The sequence below is a fragment of the Notamacropus eugenii genome, chromosome 3 (genome assembly GCF_028372415.1).
Source record: "Notamacropus eugenii isolate mMacEug1 chromosome 3, mMacEug1.pri_v2, whole genome shotgun sequence".
NCBI classification, from domain to species: domain Eukaryota; kingdom Metazoa; phylum Chordata; class Mammalia; order Diprotodontia; family Macropodidae; genus Notamacropus; species Notamacropus eugenii.
In genome coordinates, this window is record NC_092874.1 from 91,031,267 (window position 1) to 91,048,494 (window position 17,228).

General features: G+C 37.9%; 1 protein-coding gene across 3 annotated transcripts in view; it reads right to left on the reverse strand.

Annotated features, from left to right (window-relative positions):
• The window catches only part of DPP6 (dipeptidyl peptidase like 6), a 1,325,443-nt gene that overhangs the window by 484,301 nt on the left and 823,914 nt on the right, over positions 1 to 17,228 (reverse strand). For all 3 annotated transcript variants that reach the window (XM_072652136.1, XM_072652135.1, XM_072652137.1), the window contains exon 3: positions 1,448 to 1,546. In XM_072652136.1, coding sequence (XP_072508237.1) covers positions 1,448 to 1,546 — 99 coding nt within the window. The remainder of the gene's footprint in view (positions 1 to 1,447; positions 1,547 to 17,228) is intronic.

Sequence of the window (17,228 nt, forward strand, 5' to 3'; positions counted from 1 at the left end):
TTGGACAAGACAAGCCAGCACTTTGGGTCTGAAAGGAGAGCCTTGGCCATACATGGTTTTTAAGGTCTTTTCTAATATCTGATACCAAGAATGAATAAAGCCATATAAAGTTCACTATTGCATTCCTGCTGCCAGCTTTTTTCACATGTAACCCTAAACTTGTTTTAGATATTAGTAATGATACAATTCAACAGATAAACTATACTGAGATTACAGCATAATCACAGATAAAACTACTGCCCTCAGTAGCCCAGGCATAATATTGATCCATAAAAGAACATTTTTAATAGTTTTAATCATACTCAGCATTCAGATTCCTTTGTAAATGTAAATGTAAAACTTTTCATTTCTAGACACCTACCAGCAGAATCTCAAACAATATGAGATGAAGTATATTTCATCTCTGTCATCCTATTTACAGCTGAAGATGTCCCAGTGATGCTGTCAGGCTGAAGAAAATGAGCTTGCTTCCCAATACTTTTATTCAATTACATAAAGCAATCACTTGATCTACCTGGGCAATATTCTGATGAACATTACATATTAAAAAAGCAGCAGTAGGCAAATGACTTGTCTTTTTGATCTCTACTGAGTAGAGGCAAAAGAAAAAGAGGAAGATGTCCTGGTCTTGGAGCCAGGGTTACCATCTGATCTCTACCACAAGGAAAGCATTTAATTTCTGTAAGTCACAGGAAAACGTCAAATGTGACTAATGTTGCTTGTAGTACTTATTTTACAGGGTTTCTGTAAGAACCAAATGAGGTAAGTCAGAGAAAGGAACTTTAAAAATCTCAAACATTCATCATTTACCATCATTTTTGTCATCCTTATTTTTATCAGATTAAACCTCAATGGGGTAATGTAAATCTTAGCATGCTTTGGCATACCTGGTCCTACTTATCTTGACAGTATTCCAGGGCTGCTCTTTTTTCTCATCTTATGACATTTTAAAAACTTATTTTGGTACCTTTATGCTATAGAGAGTTGGGGCAAAGAGAAGTACAGAATATAGGACAAAGAACATGTGGCTTGTGAGGAAAGTGGAAAGGAAGGAAAAGCCCAGCTTTGTTTTCTGCAGTATAACTGTTGCTTAGCAACAATTCACCTCTGCCCAGAAAAGAAAGTAATGTCTCGGTGAGGTGACACATTATAGAAATATAATCCGAAGATTCACTTTTTTTTATAAAGTTAATGCTGTGTCAGGGCACCATGATGCAACAACATACATTAAAAAAAAACACCCACAGAGCTAAGAGATTCACAGATTCCCACTGTGACAGCAGGATGACTAATACAGAAATCTCACTAGCTCCAGTTCTACAGCCAAAAGGAGGAGATAATTTCAAGCTGGAAATAAGAAAAAAAATAGTAAACAGGAGGAAGCAAAAGGAGCAAAGGTATGCATAGTTTTATGAGCAAGGGGTTCTCATATATACACAGGACTCACCACTTATCCATTTAGCCTCTGGATCATGAATTTTGAAGTCTGGACTGAATAGATCTTCAACTGTTACCTTTCTCTTTTGTGATAGGCTGTTATCTTCAGCTGAAAAAAAAAGAAACCATTCTTTTTAATTCAGTGTTTCATTTTGATGCAATTCAACAAACATGTATTATGAGCCTACTATGTGGAAAACAGTAAACTAGGACTAGAGAAACAGAGATATATCTCATAATAAAATAAGACATAATGTCTTCCCTCAAAGACCTTGTTATCTAATGTGGACAAATATACAGGAGTTGGTAACTATATAACTTCAATACTTCAAGGATCTGTGATTTTGCCACATTTGGCTCTTCTTTCACCACTGTGGGTTACCTTTCTATGTACTAATGAACTATCATCATTACCATATTACTTGAAGAATTCATTTCCCTGTCATTATCCAGGTGATGTGGGACCCTGTACATCAAAGAAAACTGGAAAAGAGTGGTCAGATAGGTGGGAGAAGATAGGGTACAATGTCACAAATATTCTGAGAAGAGATAAAATCCAAGAATAATGGGTGGTCAATAGTCCTAAATGCTGCAAGAGGTCACAAATTATAAGATTGAAAAAAGGCAATTAGATTGGGAAATTTGAGTCATTTTGGAGAGGGCAGTTTCAATTGAATGATGAAAATTTGATATGCATGTCATCTATACTTCCATCAGTCACTGATATCATATCAATATGAAACATTAGAAAATGGAAAGCCCATGAGTTAGTTCACCCTTCTCCAAGCTGACATTGAGTCATTTCTGACTACACCCCTCACAGCAAACATATCTGAGAGTTAAGTGCTCCGAGATGCAGTTCCCATGTGCATGGTGATGAATTTATCAAGGTGCTTTATTTCACTTTAATTTAGGTAAAGCTTCAACTCCCTATTAGTCTTTTTTGATCTCTCTTTTCCAATCCAAAGGTAATTTTAATTTTCAGAGAAACTAAAAGCAAAATACAGATTGGATCATTTTGCTTCTCTCCATTGTTCATTACCACAGTACAATCCTTTTCAAACAGCAGTCCTATCCCTTCACTAATCACTCTCTTTACATTAATATACCTTTAAAAGCACCCTTCCTTTCTCACTCCAAATTTATTAATTTATTTGTTTTCAGTTTTCAACAATACTTCCATAAGTTTCAAATTTTCTCCCCTTCCCTCCTGATTCCCTTCCCAATATGGCATGCGAGCTTGTATGGGTTCTACACATACATTCCTATTAAACACATTTTCACATTAGACATGTTGAATAGAACAATTAAAATGAATGGGAGAAACCTTGAGAAAAACAAAACAAAAGAGAAAATAGTCTGCTTCATTCCGTGTTCCAACTCCATAGTTTTTTTCTCTGGATATGGATGGCATTTTGCATCATGAGCCCTTTAGAAATGATTTAGGTCCTTGAGTTTCTGTGAAGGGCTAGGTCTATCAAAAATAGTCCTCAAACACTGTGGCTGTTACTGTGTATAATGTTCTGACTCTGCTCACTTCACTCAGCATCAGTTTCATATAAGTTTTTCCAGGTTTTTCTGAAGTCTGACTGTTTGTCATTTCTTATAGCACAATACTATTGCATTACATTCATATGCCACAACTTGTTCAGCCATTCCCCAATTGATGGGCATCCCCTTGATTTCCAGTTCTTGGCCACTACAAAAAGAGTTGCAATAAATACTTTTGTACATGTGAACGGTTTTCCCATTTTTACAATCTCTTTGGGACACAGCCATAGAAGTGGTATTGCCAGGTCAAAGGGTATGCACATTTTTATAGCCCTTTGGGCATAGTTCCAAATTGTTTTCTAGAATGATTGGTCAGCTCAGAACTCCACCAACAATCAATTAGTTTTCCAACTCTCCCACATCTTCTCCAATATTTATCATTTTCCTGTTTTGTCATGTTAGCCAATCTGATTAGTGTTAAATGGTACCTCAGGGTTGTTTTAATTTGCATCTCTCTAATCAATAGTGATTTAGAGCATTTTTCATATGATTATAAATAGCTTTAATTTCTTCCTCTGAAAACTACCTGTTCATATCCTTTGACCAGGGATCAATTGGGGAATGGTTTGTATTCTTGTAAATTTGACTCAGTTCTCTATATATTTTAGAAATGAGGCCTTTGTCACAGATACTAGTTGTAAAAATTCTTTCCCACTTTTCTACTTCCATCCTAATCTTAGTTGCATTGACTTTGTTTAAAAGCACCCTTTCTTTTGACTTTGGAATTTACTGCCAACCTTAGCTTATTTTGAACTTGATATTCACATCAACAATTCTTTTAATTTTTGACCACTGCTTCCCTCAGTCTTCCCTCCCTTCTTTTAGCCCTCCCTCACTTTTACTCCCCTTTTCTCTTACTACTTCTTCTCTTCCTTTTACCCTCCTCTCCCTTTTCTTTTCCCTCCTACTGCCTATAAAGCTAGTTAGATTTCTATACTTAAGTGAGCTTGTTTTTCCCTTCTTGAACCAAATCAGATGAGAATAAATCTCAAACAATGCTCATCTCCCTCCCCTCTTTCTCTCCACTGTAATGTTTTTGTGCCTCTTCCAGTGATGTAATTTACCTGTTTCTGTCTCCTCCTTTCCTCATGTCCCATTACAATCCTTTTCACCCTGAAATCAAATTTTTATGATCACATCATTTACTTTATACGCACTCCCTCTACCTATGTATATCCCTTTTATATATCATAATAAACATATGATTCTCAAGATTAACAAGTATCATCTTCCCATATAAGGATGTAAACAGTTTGCCCCTATTGAATAACTTTTTTTCCCCCCTGTTTGCCTTTTTATGCCTCTCCTGAGGCTTGTATTTGAAGACTGAATTTTCTATTGTGCTCTGGCATTTTCATCAGAAAGGTCTAGAAATTCCTTATTTCATTGAATGTCCATCTCCTTGCCTGAAATATTATGCTCAATTTTGCTGGGTAATTGATAGTTGGTTGTAGTCCCAGCTCCTTTGCCTTGCAGAATTCCAGTTCCTTTGATCTTTTAATGCAGAAGCTGCTAGGTCCCTTGTGATCCTGACTGTAGCTCCTTGATATTTGAATGGTTTATTTCTCGCTGCCTGCAGTATTTTTTCCTTCACTTCATAGTTCTGGAATTTGGCAATGAAATTCCTTGGTGTCTTCAGTTTGGGATCACTTTCAGGAGGTGAACAGTGGATTCTTTTGATGACTATTTTGCCCTCTAGATCTAGGACTTCTGGGCAGTTTTCCTTGATGATTTCTTGGAAGATATTGTCTAGGCTCTTTTATTCATCATGGCTTTTTAGTAGACCAATAATTCTTAGATTTTCTCTCCTGGGTCTATTTTCCAGGTCAGTTGTTTTTCCAGTGAGATATTTTACATTTTCTTCTGTCTTTTCATTTTTTAGATTCTGTTTGACTAATTCTTGATGACCCATAGAGTCATTAGCTTCTACTTGCCTAGTTCTAATTTTTAACAAATTGTTTTCTTCAGTTAACTTTTGCATCTCCTTTTCCATCTGTCCAATTGTTCCTTTCAAGGAGTTATTTTCTCCAGTTAGTTTTTGTACTTCCTTTTCCATTAGTCTAATTTTCCTTTTAAATTCTTCCATGATTTTTTAAATATATTTTTAAAATCATTGGCCAGTTTTTCTTCTACTTCCCTAATTTGACTTTTAAAATCCTTCTTCAGCTCTTCCAAGAATGCTCTTTGGGCTTGAAACCAGTTCATATTCCCTTCTGAAATTTCAGATGAGAGTATAGTTTCAATGCTGACCTCTTTGGTATTCATGTTTTGGTCCTTGTCCCCATAGAAAGATTCTATGGTCTTATCATTTCTGGTTTGCTTCTTGCTCGTGATGATCACTCTTTTCCTGGCTTTTAAAGTGGATCTCTACTTCTGAGGCACAGGGGGCTTTGTCCCACTGTTCTTGTGCTAAGAACTTGAGGCTTTGTATATTGTGGCCTCTGGTTCTTTCAGCTAGAAGCTAGAATGCTGTAGCTTATCTGGAGCTGAGCTGGCTGATGTGCCAAAGCAGAGGCCAGGTGAAGTCTTTCTGAGTTTCCCTGGAGTTACCCTGGAGCTAGCTGTGTTGAGTGTGGGGGAGGGGTGGTCTGGCCACAGGAGGTCTCTTCTCCTGAGCATAGGTTGCCTCAGTGGTTGGTAAACCCCATTTGCACTAGTGTCTTACCTATTCCCCTGTCCGTGCTGAGGCATGCCTGGGGTCCTGGTGTTGAAGATTTCGGGCTCTACTCCCCTGTGGCTCAGGATCTCCTCCTGATTCACTGAGGTGGGGCTCTCTGGGAAAGCTGTGGTCCTGCACTGGTCCCCTTCAGTCATAGCAAGAGGGCCCCCCTTCACGATTTTCCTATCCTCAGGGGCTAAGAGACTGTTTACCTCTTTGGCTGATCCCACTGTTTCACAATTTTTCCTGGGGAAATATTCTCTCAGTTTTTCAAGGTCAACAAGGGGAGGGGTAGAGCATTTGCCAATCACTCTGCCATCTTGGATCCTGGAAGTTCAAGTAGGTGACTTACAAACATTTAATCTGTGGGTTGATAGTCTCAGGAGCAGCTGCTGCAGTTACCTGGGGTTCTGTGATTCTCTCTGGCTCAGTTCCACTGGACTCCTGTCCTGGGCTGATATATTTGAGATTCCACAGTGCTGCTGCTGCTTCAGGACATCCAGGGCTTCCTGCTTGGTTTTGCTATGCTGGGGTCTGTTCTGGTACAGCCTGTGCTCTGTGTGCTCCTCCAGTTCTGTGCAACAGATCCATCCTATTGACCTTTCAGTCTGTCCTTGGTAGGAAATCTGCCACACTCTGTTTCCTATTGGATTCTGCCACTCTAAAATTTGTTCAGATTCTCTTTTTAGAGGTATCTGAAGGAGTTTGTTTTAGAGCTTAGGGGAGTAGTTGCTCTTACTCTGCCATCTTGGCTCTGTCCCCATACCAACAATTCTTATATAAATATGACATACTTCAGCATTTATGTTTATTTACTTTTCCTTTTTTTGTCTACACAATTAAAAGAAAGTTTCATTTGGTCAGTTCTAAGTATATGCACATAGTACTTTTGGACAACTACATCATTTCTTTTTTGCTCATATAATTTATCTTTCCACCCATGAATTTCATTCGTTGTAGTTTTCAATTCCTCTTGTATTTTCTTCCCCTGTAAAATGTTAAAGCATGTGTTCTTCCTATCTGTACTTTTTCTACACTCTGAAAATTTCCCTAGTCCCTAATCTAGGATATGTGTGAGATTATGCCATGCTTTCTTCTCTCCATCTTATTATGAATTCTAATAGTCACCTCTCTGAAAGGTTGACATTGCAGAAGAACCACTTCCTTCTTGCTGAACTTGATCTAGAAGATTCCCCTGCCTTTTTGCATTAGGATCTTATTAACTATTATAACTTATTAACTATACTCATTACGTATGTTTTATACATTTGTATATAATCACCTGAGCCCTTGGGCTTTAAAAATAAATGAAATGTAGGTACACTTAACATTCCTAGTTTATTACCTTTTCTCCCTTGGTTATCTTTTCCATTCCTTTCACTTCTAATTGTCATCTCTATGGAATACGCTTGAATTTCAGTTTCAAAACCTGATCTCTCTTAAGCTGGACAGAAATTTCCTACTGATTTTCTCTGGAGTTATCTCCTTTGAATTATGATTAAATAGAAATTTCTACTGCTATTTTCCCATGTTTTCAGTGTGTTTATGTATACATATAAACTCTCACATAGCTTTGTCCCTCCCATTCCCTTTTTTAATTTAACTGATTCTTAATTGGATTTATCAAACTCCAGGTAAACTTTTTTTATTAGCTGTCATTAAGTGCACTCTACTTTTGGCAAAGAGAGCTAACACTGTTATAATGAACAGAATCAATGCTGTAGTCAGGGAGACGGGGTCTTAAGACTTGCCTCTGACATACTGACTATGTCACCCTAGGCAGGTCACTCAAATCTCTCAGTATTCCAGTACAACTGTCTAGGCTGGCAAATTTATAAACAAATGCTATCCTGAATTGGTACTGGAAGTTTCTTTATTAAGAACTTCATATTGTTATGAAATCACGTTTGAACTCTTGGTCAAATGCCGGTCATTCCTATATACTCATGTGAGGTCAACAAATCCAAATCTTGTTGGACACTATCTTTTTAACTAAAGATGAAAGAGAGAAAAGAAAATATGCTAATGTGACAATCTGCCTTCTCATCTCACCAAGTATTTCCAATAAAGCTTATGGAAAAAAAAATAACCTGGTAAGAGACCAAGGTTTTAAATACTGGATTTATCATTTAGTAATATTCTAGAAGGAATGTGGCAAGTTTACAAACTTATTTTTCTTAGCTGGATTAGTTTGCCCTGAAATTTTAGCAGGTAAGTCCATACTTAAACAAATGTTCTCAAAACTGAGTAATTTTACAAAAATATTTAATTGAATATTTCACTTTGGTCATTGGTGAAACTGCAGTGGAATATAATTGTATTAAGTGTTAAAACTTGCAGACTGGATCCACTACAAATTTATGTTACATAATCTCAAGTGGCAAGACAATACTTTTCCACCTTCCTAATTGATTAACTGTCCTACACACCATAGTGGCTTTTCCAAACCTTTTCATCCTCCTCAACCATCCTTTGGCTCCATCTTCCAACTTTTTAACTGAGAACTGTGCTTCACTTCATTGCAAAAATTGAGGTAATTCACCAAGGAATCCATCTCCTCACCTCCTCCTCATGTCACACCACTCAGATGCCTTTCCCCACTATCCTCTATCCCTTGTCTTACATGAAGTTGTGTGGTGGTCCTTCTCCTTGCCAAGGCAAACCCTTCAACAGGCACAAATAATCTCATTCCATACCATCTTCTCTGGCAGACAGTCCTTTCATCTTCCCACTCTCACTTATCTTGAGGTTCTTCTTGTCCACTATTTGCTTCCCCAATGCCTACAAACAAGTTTCTCAGTCCTCAAAAAACCCTCACTTGATTCAAGCATCATTGTGAGGTATTATACTACATTTTGCCTTTTGGAACTAAACTCTTTAAGAAGGTGGTCTGAAATCTACTTTCTTTCAATCCTTTCTTAACTCTTTACAGTTTGGATTCTGATCTCAGTATTCAACTCTTCACTCAAGACCTACTCACGATAACTTTTCTAATGAACTTTTCTCAGTCTTCATCTTTCTTGACATCTCTACAATTTTTGATAATATTAATAATCCTTTTCTACTTCAAACTCTCTTCTCTCTAGGTCAAGCATACCTTCTGCTTCTGTGCTACCTGTTGGACCAGTCTTTCTTAGTCTCCTTTGCTGACTTTCATCCTACTCACTCCCACTAACCATGAGTGTTTGACAAGGTTCTCTCTTGGACCCTCTTCTCTTCTAGTTTTGAAAATTATTTCACTTGCTGACCTCATTAGTTTCCATGGATCCAACTATTTTTCCTCTGTTGACGATTCTCAGATTTATCCAATCCTAATCTCTTTCACTGATTTCAAGTGTCACATCTATAACTACCTATTAGCCATCTTGGACTGGATATCCCATAATTATCTTAAACTCAACATGTCCCAAACTGAATTCATCTTTCTCCTCCCCACCCCCACCCAGTCCTGCTCTTTTCCTAACTTCCCTATTACAAGTGAAGATACCATCACCTTCCCACTCACCCAGACTTTAAACCTAGGACTCGTATTCACTCTGCTGCCAAGTCCTATTGATTTTACCTTTGCAACATCCCTTGTACGTACCCCTCTTTTCTGCTATATCACTGCCACTACCTTAGTATATGTCCCTATCTTCTCACACCTGGAATATTGCAATAGTTTTCTGGTTAGTCCCCTTGCCTCAAGTCTCTCCCTACTTAAGCTCACCTTACATTCAGATCTCAAATTGATTTTTCTAAGGAGCAAGACTGACCATATCACTTCTCTCTGCTCAATGAACTCCAGTGGATCCCAATTACTACCAGGATGACATACAAAATCATCTATTTGGCATTCAAAGTGCTTCATAACTTGGCCTCTTCCTACCTTTTCAGTCTCCTTTTTCCTTACTCCTCCCTATCAATCCCTAGTGCATTCTCTACCATCTAATGGCAATGGCTTCCTTGCTGTTCCTCACACAAAACATCTCTCCACTCCCTGCACTTTGACTGACTGTTCTACATGCCTAGAATGTTCTCATTCCTTGTTTCCACCTCCTGACTTCCCTAGCTTTCCTCAGATTCCATCTAAAATTTCACCTTTTATAGCCGTTCTCCATTTCTATTAATGCTAGTGCCTTTTTTCTAGGATTACCTCCAATTCATTCTGTATACATCTTGGATGTATATAGTTGTAAGCATATTGTCTCCCTTCTTGGTCTTTGTGGTTCTTTAGAGATGGAAATGTTTTGCCTTTCTTTATATTTCCAGTGTTTAGTACAGTGTCTGGTACATAGCAGGCATGTTATACACTTGCTGATTTACTTCAATTCAATATTAATACACAAAGGTTTATTTGATGATATCACTGAATTAATACTTAAAGTTATTCCAGTTTTGCAACCGGTTTCTAGAAGGCAGAGCCTTAGGGGTATGAAGTGTCTCCTACAAGATCTTCTCTTCATAAAAAGTATGACAATCAAACTGCACCTTGAAGGGACAAAGTACTAAACAAATGCCACCAGGCTATCTGACCCTGTGAGTCTGAAATAGGTGAATGGAATATGTGTGGGCGGAAGATTATATCATACTTGCTTCAGGCAGCCCATAATTAGTTGGGGAAAATTAATGTCATTTTGTTTGACATTTGCAAAGCTAGATTTTTCAGATGGTATACATTTTCAATTGTATTTCAGAATCAATAAAGACAAAAGGCTACATTGGAGCCATTATTTTGTCTTAAAAGAGTATACATTACCACATCTCTCCACCAATAACAGCAATGGAATAAGTGCTACTTCCCTTGAGGATGCATTGTCAGGACATTCAGGACACTCTGCAATCTAGCTGCAATCTCTTGAGATCCTTTCAAGACCTGGCTTTGATATTATTTCCTCCATGAATCTTTCCTGATATTCACAATGGGAAATGATTTATCAGTCATTAGGTCTCATAAGACTTCACGTTCTTCTAATACACTTACCATATTCTATGTTTGTTTTTTTATTAATTCATATCAATCTCTCTCTTCCCTCCCTCCCTCCCTACACACACACACACACACACACACACACACACACACACAGACACACACATACACACAAATATGAACTTCCAACCTATGAATCAAAAAAAAAAATCATAGTCTCATGCTATTGGAGTAGATGATATGGTTACATGTTGAATTTTGAGAGTGAAACTTTCTTCCTTACTATATTGCTAATTACTTGACTAAAGTGATAGTCTTACTTAACTTTTTATCTTCCTAGAACTTATCCCCATGCATTTTCCATTATATGCACTTAAAAAAAGTTTGTTGAATTAATGAAGTATTTTTTCTCCTAACTGAAAGTGCTGCTGACCTGGGTACTGTAATCAAACAGTAACATAGGGTAGTGGATAAAGCAGTAGATTTGGATAAATGAAAAATTGAGGAAAATAATATGGAAATATGTTCTGCAGGATTGTACATGTAAAACTGCTATCAAACTGCTTACTCTTTCAGGGAGGAAGGAGGATAATGGAGGGAAGAAGAGAATTTGGAACACAAAATTTTTAAAAAATGAATGTCAAAATTGTCTTTACATGTAATTGGGGAAAAAATAAAGTATCATTTAAAAAGAAAATGAATAACTGCAGTCAAAATCCATTTTGGGCATTCACTAGTTGAGTGAGTCATTTAACCTCTCCCAATCTCTGTTTCTTCATTTGTAAGATGGGTATGATAATGGTACTTGCCTCACTGGGCTACTGTGAGCATTCATACGAGATAATGTATTACAGTGCTTTGCCAATGTAAAAGTACTATACTAATACCAGCTATTTATTTTTTAAAATAACAAATATTTTTTGAATTAAAGCTTAATGAACAATCATTGCTCTCTGTGACTTTTCATTATGAAAAGTAGGGGGACATTCTCGCATTTATGGTTAAGGTTTTTGTCAAAGACAAAGGCCAAGATACAGTTCAGATAACTGCATGTCAGATTCATAGTAGTCTATAAAAAACAATAGTCTGGAGAAGAGTTGCTCTTATTTGCATTTCTCTTATTATTAGTCATTTTGAACAGTCTCATATGTTAATAGTTACATGTTAATTAATGACGTTAAGAGTTGGTTAGTAATCTGCATTTCTTAGGATGTGCCCTTAAATGTCTCCAGACCCCTAGGACTCCTTTTATCTTGAGAAGCTTTTCTAAGGCCCAAATGTGAGAGATAGTGCCCCAGAGAGCCCCACACCCCATCATATAAATTTAAATGGTCAGTTTCCTAGTAAAAGAGCAGAAGAATGAGATAAAAATAGGGTATGTAATTCCTATTGCTTTTGATTGTAATTGATATTTACCTGAGGAAATATGCAATCTATGTGCTATTTATTGTAGATTTTACTCTTTAGGGTCTTCATTCAAACATTTTGATACACGATGAGGACCAGTGTTAACACCAAGGATGACTTCCCTTTCAGAGAAAACCATATCTGACCAGGAAAACAGTTAATTGGGTCTTAATAGAGACACCAGAGAATTCCAACTTAAATCCTGCTTGAAACTTTTAGGGTTTTGTAGATTGCCAACTAATTAGATCTGAGTTTATGGAATTCAGAAATCAATTAATTATGTACAATCCACTTGATGTCAACTGTCCAGGCAGAGCACCTAATGATATTAGGTCAATAATGTTCTACTTTCCCTCTTCCTCTAAAATTTCTGGTTACTCCATATCTCACTAGATTAACATTTCAATTGTTCTCTGAAGTTCTCTACCTGAGACTATATGAAAAATCAAGCAATTTGGGGCCAGTCAAGGAAATGATGGGGTAGTAATGACAGATCCCTAAAAAGGCCCTGGACTTTTCCATGTGGCCCAGTCCCTGGCATTCACTGGAGGCACCCAGCCCTTCCCAGTTAATCCTTTCAACTGCTCTTTCATTGTGGCCCTCACTATTTGCACCTGGTCCCACTCTAGACCCACCACTCCTTGATTCCATCCAGACCCCTTGTCTGTTACCTTCTGGTCTGTTATCTCCCAGGTGCCCCAAACTACTTGGCCACTCCTAAATTACATCCAGATCTTCCCCTAGTCTTACGGTATAAAAGGTTTGTCTTGCCTCCACTAAAATGCTCAGATTCCTTAAGAATCTAGCCTGTTTGCATTAGTGATACAAATGCTCAGATTCCTTAAGAATCTGGCCAATAGCATGGATTCTTAAAATCTCATCCACACCAACTTGTATTTTAATAAACCTTGTCTCTGACTGAAAGAAGGCTTGGGTCAAATTCGAGGTAGGGCCTGTGTTGTTTTCCCTTGAACTTCAGGGTTCCTAGCACCCATAGACCTCAACAGAAACATCAACTTATTTCATTAAGCCAGAATCAAAAGAGTGAAATAAGAACTACAGAAAAAGATAAGTAGGCAAGGACACACTCCAAAACATGAAAACAAAGATGCAGTTTTTTAACTATACTATTCCACTCTTCTTTAAAGTAGTCTTCTTCCTACCTGATTCTATTAATCACTGTCATGTTTTGACACTGAACCCACAAAAAGGTGCAAAGCTCTGTGATTTATCATAGGTATATAAGCTTTCAAAGCTAGTTTAAAGGTAACACAAGAATATTAGCCTCTTACTTTGTACTCCTCATTCCTATCTCAGTCCCTCAAGGATATTGTATGGCGCAGTCTCATAACAAACTTTATTCATCAGACTTATAATTTGAGACTATTAGGCTAAGAGGGACCATAGAAATTTAAAGGCAATATTGCTGTGAAAAGAATGCTGGCTTTAAAGTAAGAAGACCTGGGTTCAAATTTTGCTTCTGTCACTTACCAGCTGTGTCATCCTGGGAAAGTCACTTAAAATTCCTTGGCCCTCACGTTCCTCATCTGTTAAATGAAGGAGTCAGACTAGATGACCTGTGAGGTTCCTTTTAGCTCTACATCTTTGATTCTAAGCTGTGAGGCCAAGCAAAGTGGGATCTTTTGCCATTTTTGTTTTTGTATAATCAAGAAGTATAATGCCTCCATTTGAATGTGACTGAAGAAGATCTTCCCCACCCATTGAGGGAAGCTTGATTAGGGGAATTGTTTTGTGGGAGGGTCCTAAGTACCTTTTGTTTTTTCTACTGAGGCACTGGGTCAGAGGGTCATGGCCCCTGGCCTGAAAAACCCAGCTGTCAGTGCTTCCTTCTCTGGCAACTATGATCAGACAGTTGGACCTGTCTGTTGATGGTCAGGCAAAGGAAGCTATGTTTGTTGATCTTTGATTTCTCTGTAATTTCTTTTAAGTTCAAGGTGCTAACTCCCATGAACTAGGTGAATGATATATGTACTTGGTTAAAGGAATGATGCATATGCTTGATTAAAGTGATTATTAACCCCTCAAAATTTGCTTTTCCTTTTATGAATGCAGATCTAAGAACCTGGGATAGCAGGCCCTCCTGGGTATGTTGGGGTACTTACTGATACAGAAGCCAACTCCCACTTTACAAATGAGGAAACTGAGCCTTAGAGAGGAAAGGTGACTTACTTAAAGACACATATGACTCCACATGACTCCTAGATGTTTTCAAAAATTAATTCTTAAAAGACAAAGATTATTAGCATAGAAGCTCTTCACAATGATATACTACAGGCTAAATATAAGTTCAACAGAGTTCCCCAACTTCTCTGTGCAACTCATTAAATAATTTTACAGAAACCTAAGGTGAGAAACCTGAAAAAAATCAAAGCTCATTTGGATAGGGTAATTTCTGTTGTATTTGTTAAATTTCTAAAGATGTCTTACTTTAAAGATTTAGCATATGGTTGGAGATAATTGAATTTTCAAAGGCTATGCCAAAGTAACACAAATCTAATAAGCTCCATCCTGGAAATGCTTTAAGCATGGATACGTCATGGTCTGTTCTCTCAGGATCACTCTGTGTAACTTTAGAAGGGCTTGTTATTAGGTTGGTCCCTGAGTAACGAATTTTTCACCTACTTCATCTCTTTAAAAAAAAACTATCTACTATATAATTGAGAAGTTATTATTTATATGGGTAAAGAGGCTATCAACACTGATGAAGACATGAATCTTTTAGGTACTGTGGGAATTGTGGAAATTGAGGGAACAACACTGACTGCAGCTTGTGACTCAATTCTGAATCTAGCTGAGTTCCCATTTTATTTAATCATGGGTCTATTCCAATTTTTTTATTATGAGTAAACTTCATTAAGTTATGGGAATCCTGAGAAAGCTTAATTGCATTGTTTGAACATAGCTCTGGGTGGCTGAGAAACTGGGACACCTCTACCTGTTGCTTACAGATCTTTAGCAAAGGACCTAGGTTATGCTGATCAGAAACCTAGTCACACCAAAGATTGATGTAAGTAGTTTTCGCACAATTATACCTCTCAAGCAACCCATATGTCTTATCTAAAAACTGGCCCCTTATTTATCAATCAGTCATTTTTAACTTGTTCTGTTGAGTGAACACAGACACTTAGGGTGATGGGACGCTTCTTTCTCTAATTTTAGAGAAATGTATCTGTTTGCTCTTCCTTTAATTAGAAACCAGATTACTTAAAAATGCATCCTGGTTTATATTCTGTTAATTGTTTTCTTTTAATGCATAAAAATCTATCTCTCCTTGTATTTGGGATACAGTGCCAAGGTGAGGAGGCCTTGTCCTCCTTTGTTATGAAATTGGAATGCACTGCTTAATAAACTGATGTGTTCAGAAGCTTGAAACTGTTTCCCCAATTATTTAAGATTTCATCCAACACAATACAAGACAGTGTTTTAAAAAATTAATCTGAGGGCAGAGCCAAGATAGTGGAGACACACATACATTAGCTCTTCCCCCACAGCCCATAAAAGACCTGGGAAGAAAGACCCTCAACAAATTCTAGAGCAGCAGAAGCTACAGAACAATGGAGTGGGGGAGATTTCCAGCCCATGGTGACCTGAAATGCTGACAGGAAAGGTCTGTCACACCGAACCTGGAGTGGAGCCCAGCCTAGACTCAGCCACACAGCATGGCTCTAGGAGGAGGATGCTGGCAGGCCTTGGGGATGGAATCCCCAGTGGCCATAGCAGAGGTTTGATGATCCTTCAACCCACAGGTGCCAAAGGTCAGTGAGAGGATTTTTTCAACTAACTGAGAAAGCAGCAGGGTGTTCCCATAGCTCCAGCCTCAGGGGTCTTCCTATAGCAGAGACAGAGGCTGAATAGGGTGGTAGTAGCTCCCATCCATTGTTGGATAGTAAAACCCCTGGGGGAATTGAATAGCTGATTCTTACCTCAGTCCCGTGTATCAGTCCTGCACCCACCCAATGCTCCTGGGGGATTTCAGCAGCTGATCTTTATCTCAGACTGAATGGAGGCCCTGACCTTGCCTAAAGCCCCTGGGGGAACTGAGCAGCTTATATGAATCTCAGCCCCCAGTGCTGGCTTGGTGGAACTGGAGGCCAGGTGGCTGTGGAGAGGAAACTCTATTCCTCATAGATTCTGGGCACAAAAGTTTCTTGTTGCTCCCAGACCAGTGTACATGCTTGACTGTGCCACCTTGGAGGAACCGAGATCTTACAGATCCCCAGAGTATACCCTACTCTTGACAAAGGACCCAAAAGTCAAGTAACTGGTTGGGAAAATGCCCAAAAAAGGGAAAATAAAATAAGACTATAGAAGGTTATTTTCTTAGTGAACAGATATCTTCTTCCAACCTTTTGGATGAGGAAGAACAATGCTTACCATCAGAGAAAGACATAAAAGCCAAGGCTTCTGTATCCCAAACACCCAAAATAAATATTCAATGGTCTTAGGCCACGGAAGAGCTCAAAAAGCATTTGAAAATCAAGTTAGAGAGGTGGAGGAAAAATTTGGAAGAGAAATGCAAGAAAATCATGAAAAAAAAATCAACAACTTGCTAAAGGAGACCCCAAAAAACACTGAAGAAAATAATACCTTTAAAAAAAGGCTAACTCAATTGGCAAAAAATGTTCAAAAAGCCAATGAGGAAAAGAATGCTTTAAAAAGCAGAATTAGCCAAATGGAAAAGGAGGTTCAAAGCTCACTGAAGAAAATAGTTCTTTCAAAATTAGAATGGAACAGATGGAGGCTAATGATTTTACAAGAAACCAAGAAATCACAAAGCAAAACCAAAAGAATGAAAAAATGGAAGATAATGTGAAATATTTCATTGGAAAAACAACTGACCTGGAGAATAGATCCAGGAGAGACAATTTAAAAATTATGGGACTACCTGAAAGCCATGATCAAAAAAAGAGCCTAGACATCATCTTTCATGAAATTATCAAGGAAAACTGCCCTGAGATTCTAGAACCAGAGGGCAAAATAAGTATTCAAGGAATCCACAGAACACCGCCTGAAAGAGATCCAAAAAGAGAAACTCCTAGGAACACTGTGGCCAAATTCCAGAGTTCCCAGGTCAAGGAGAAAATATTGCAAGCAGCTAGAAAGAAACAGTTCAAGTATTGTGGAAATACAATCAGGATAACACAAGATCTAGCAGCTTCTACATTAAGGGATTGAAGGGTGTGGAATATGATATTCCAGAAGTCAAAGGAACTAGGACTAAAACCAAGAATCACCTACCCAGCA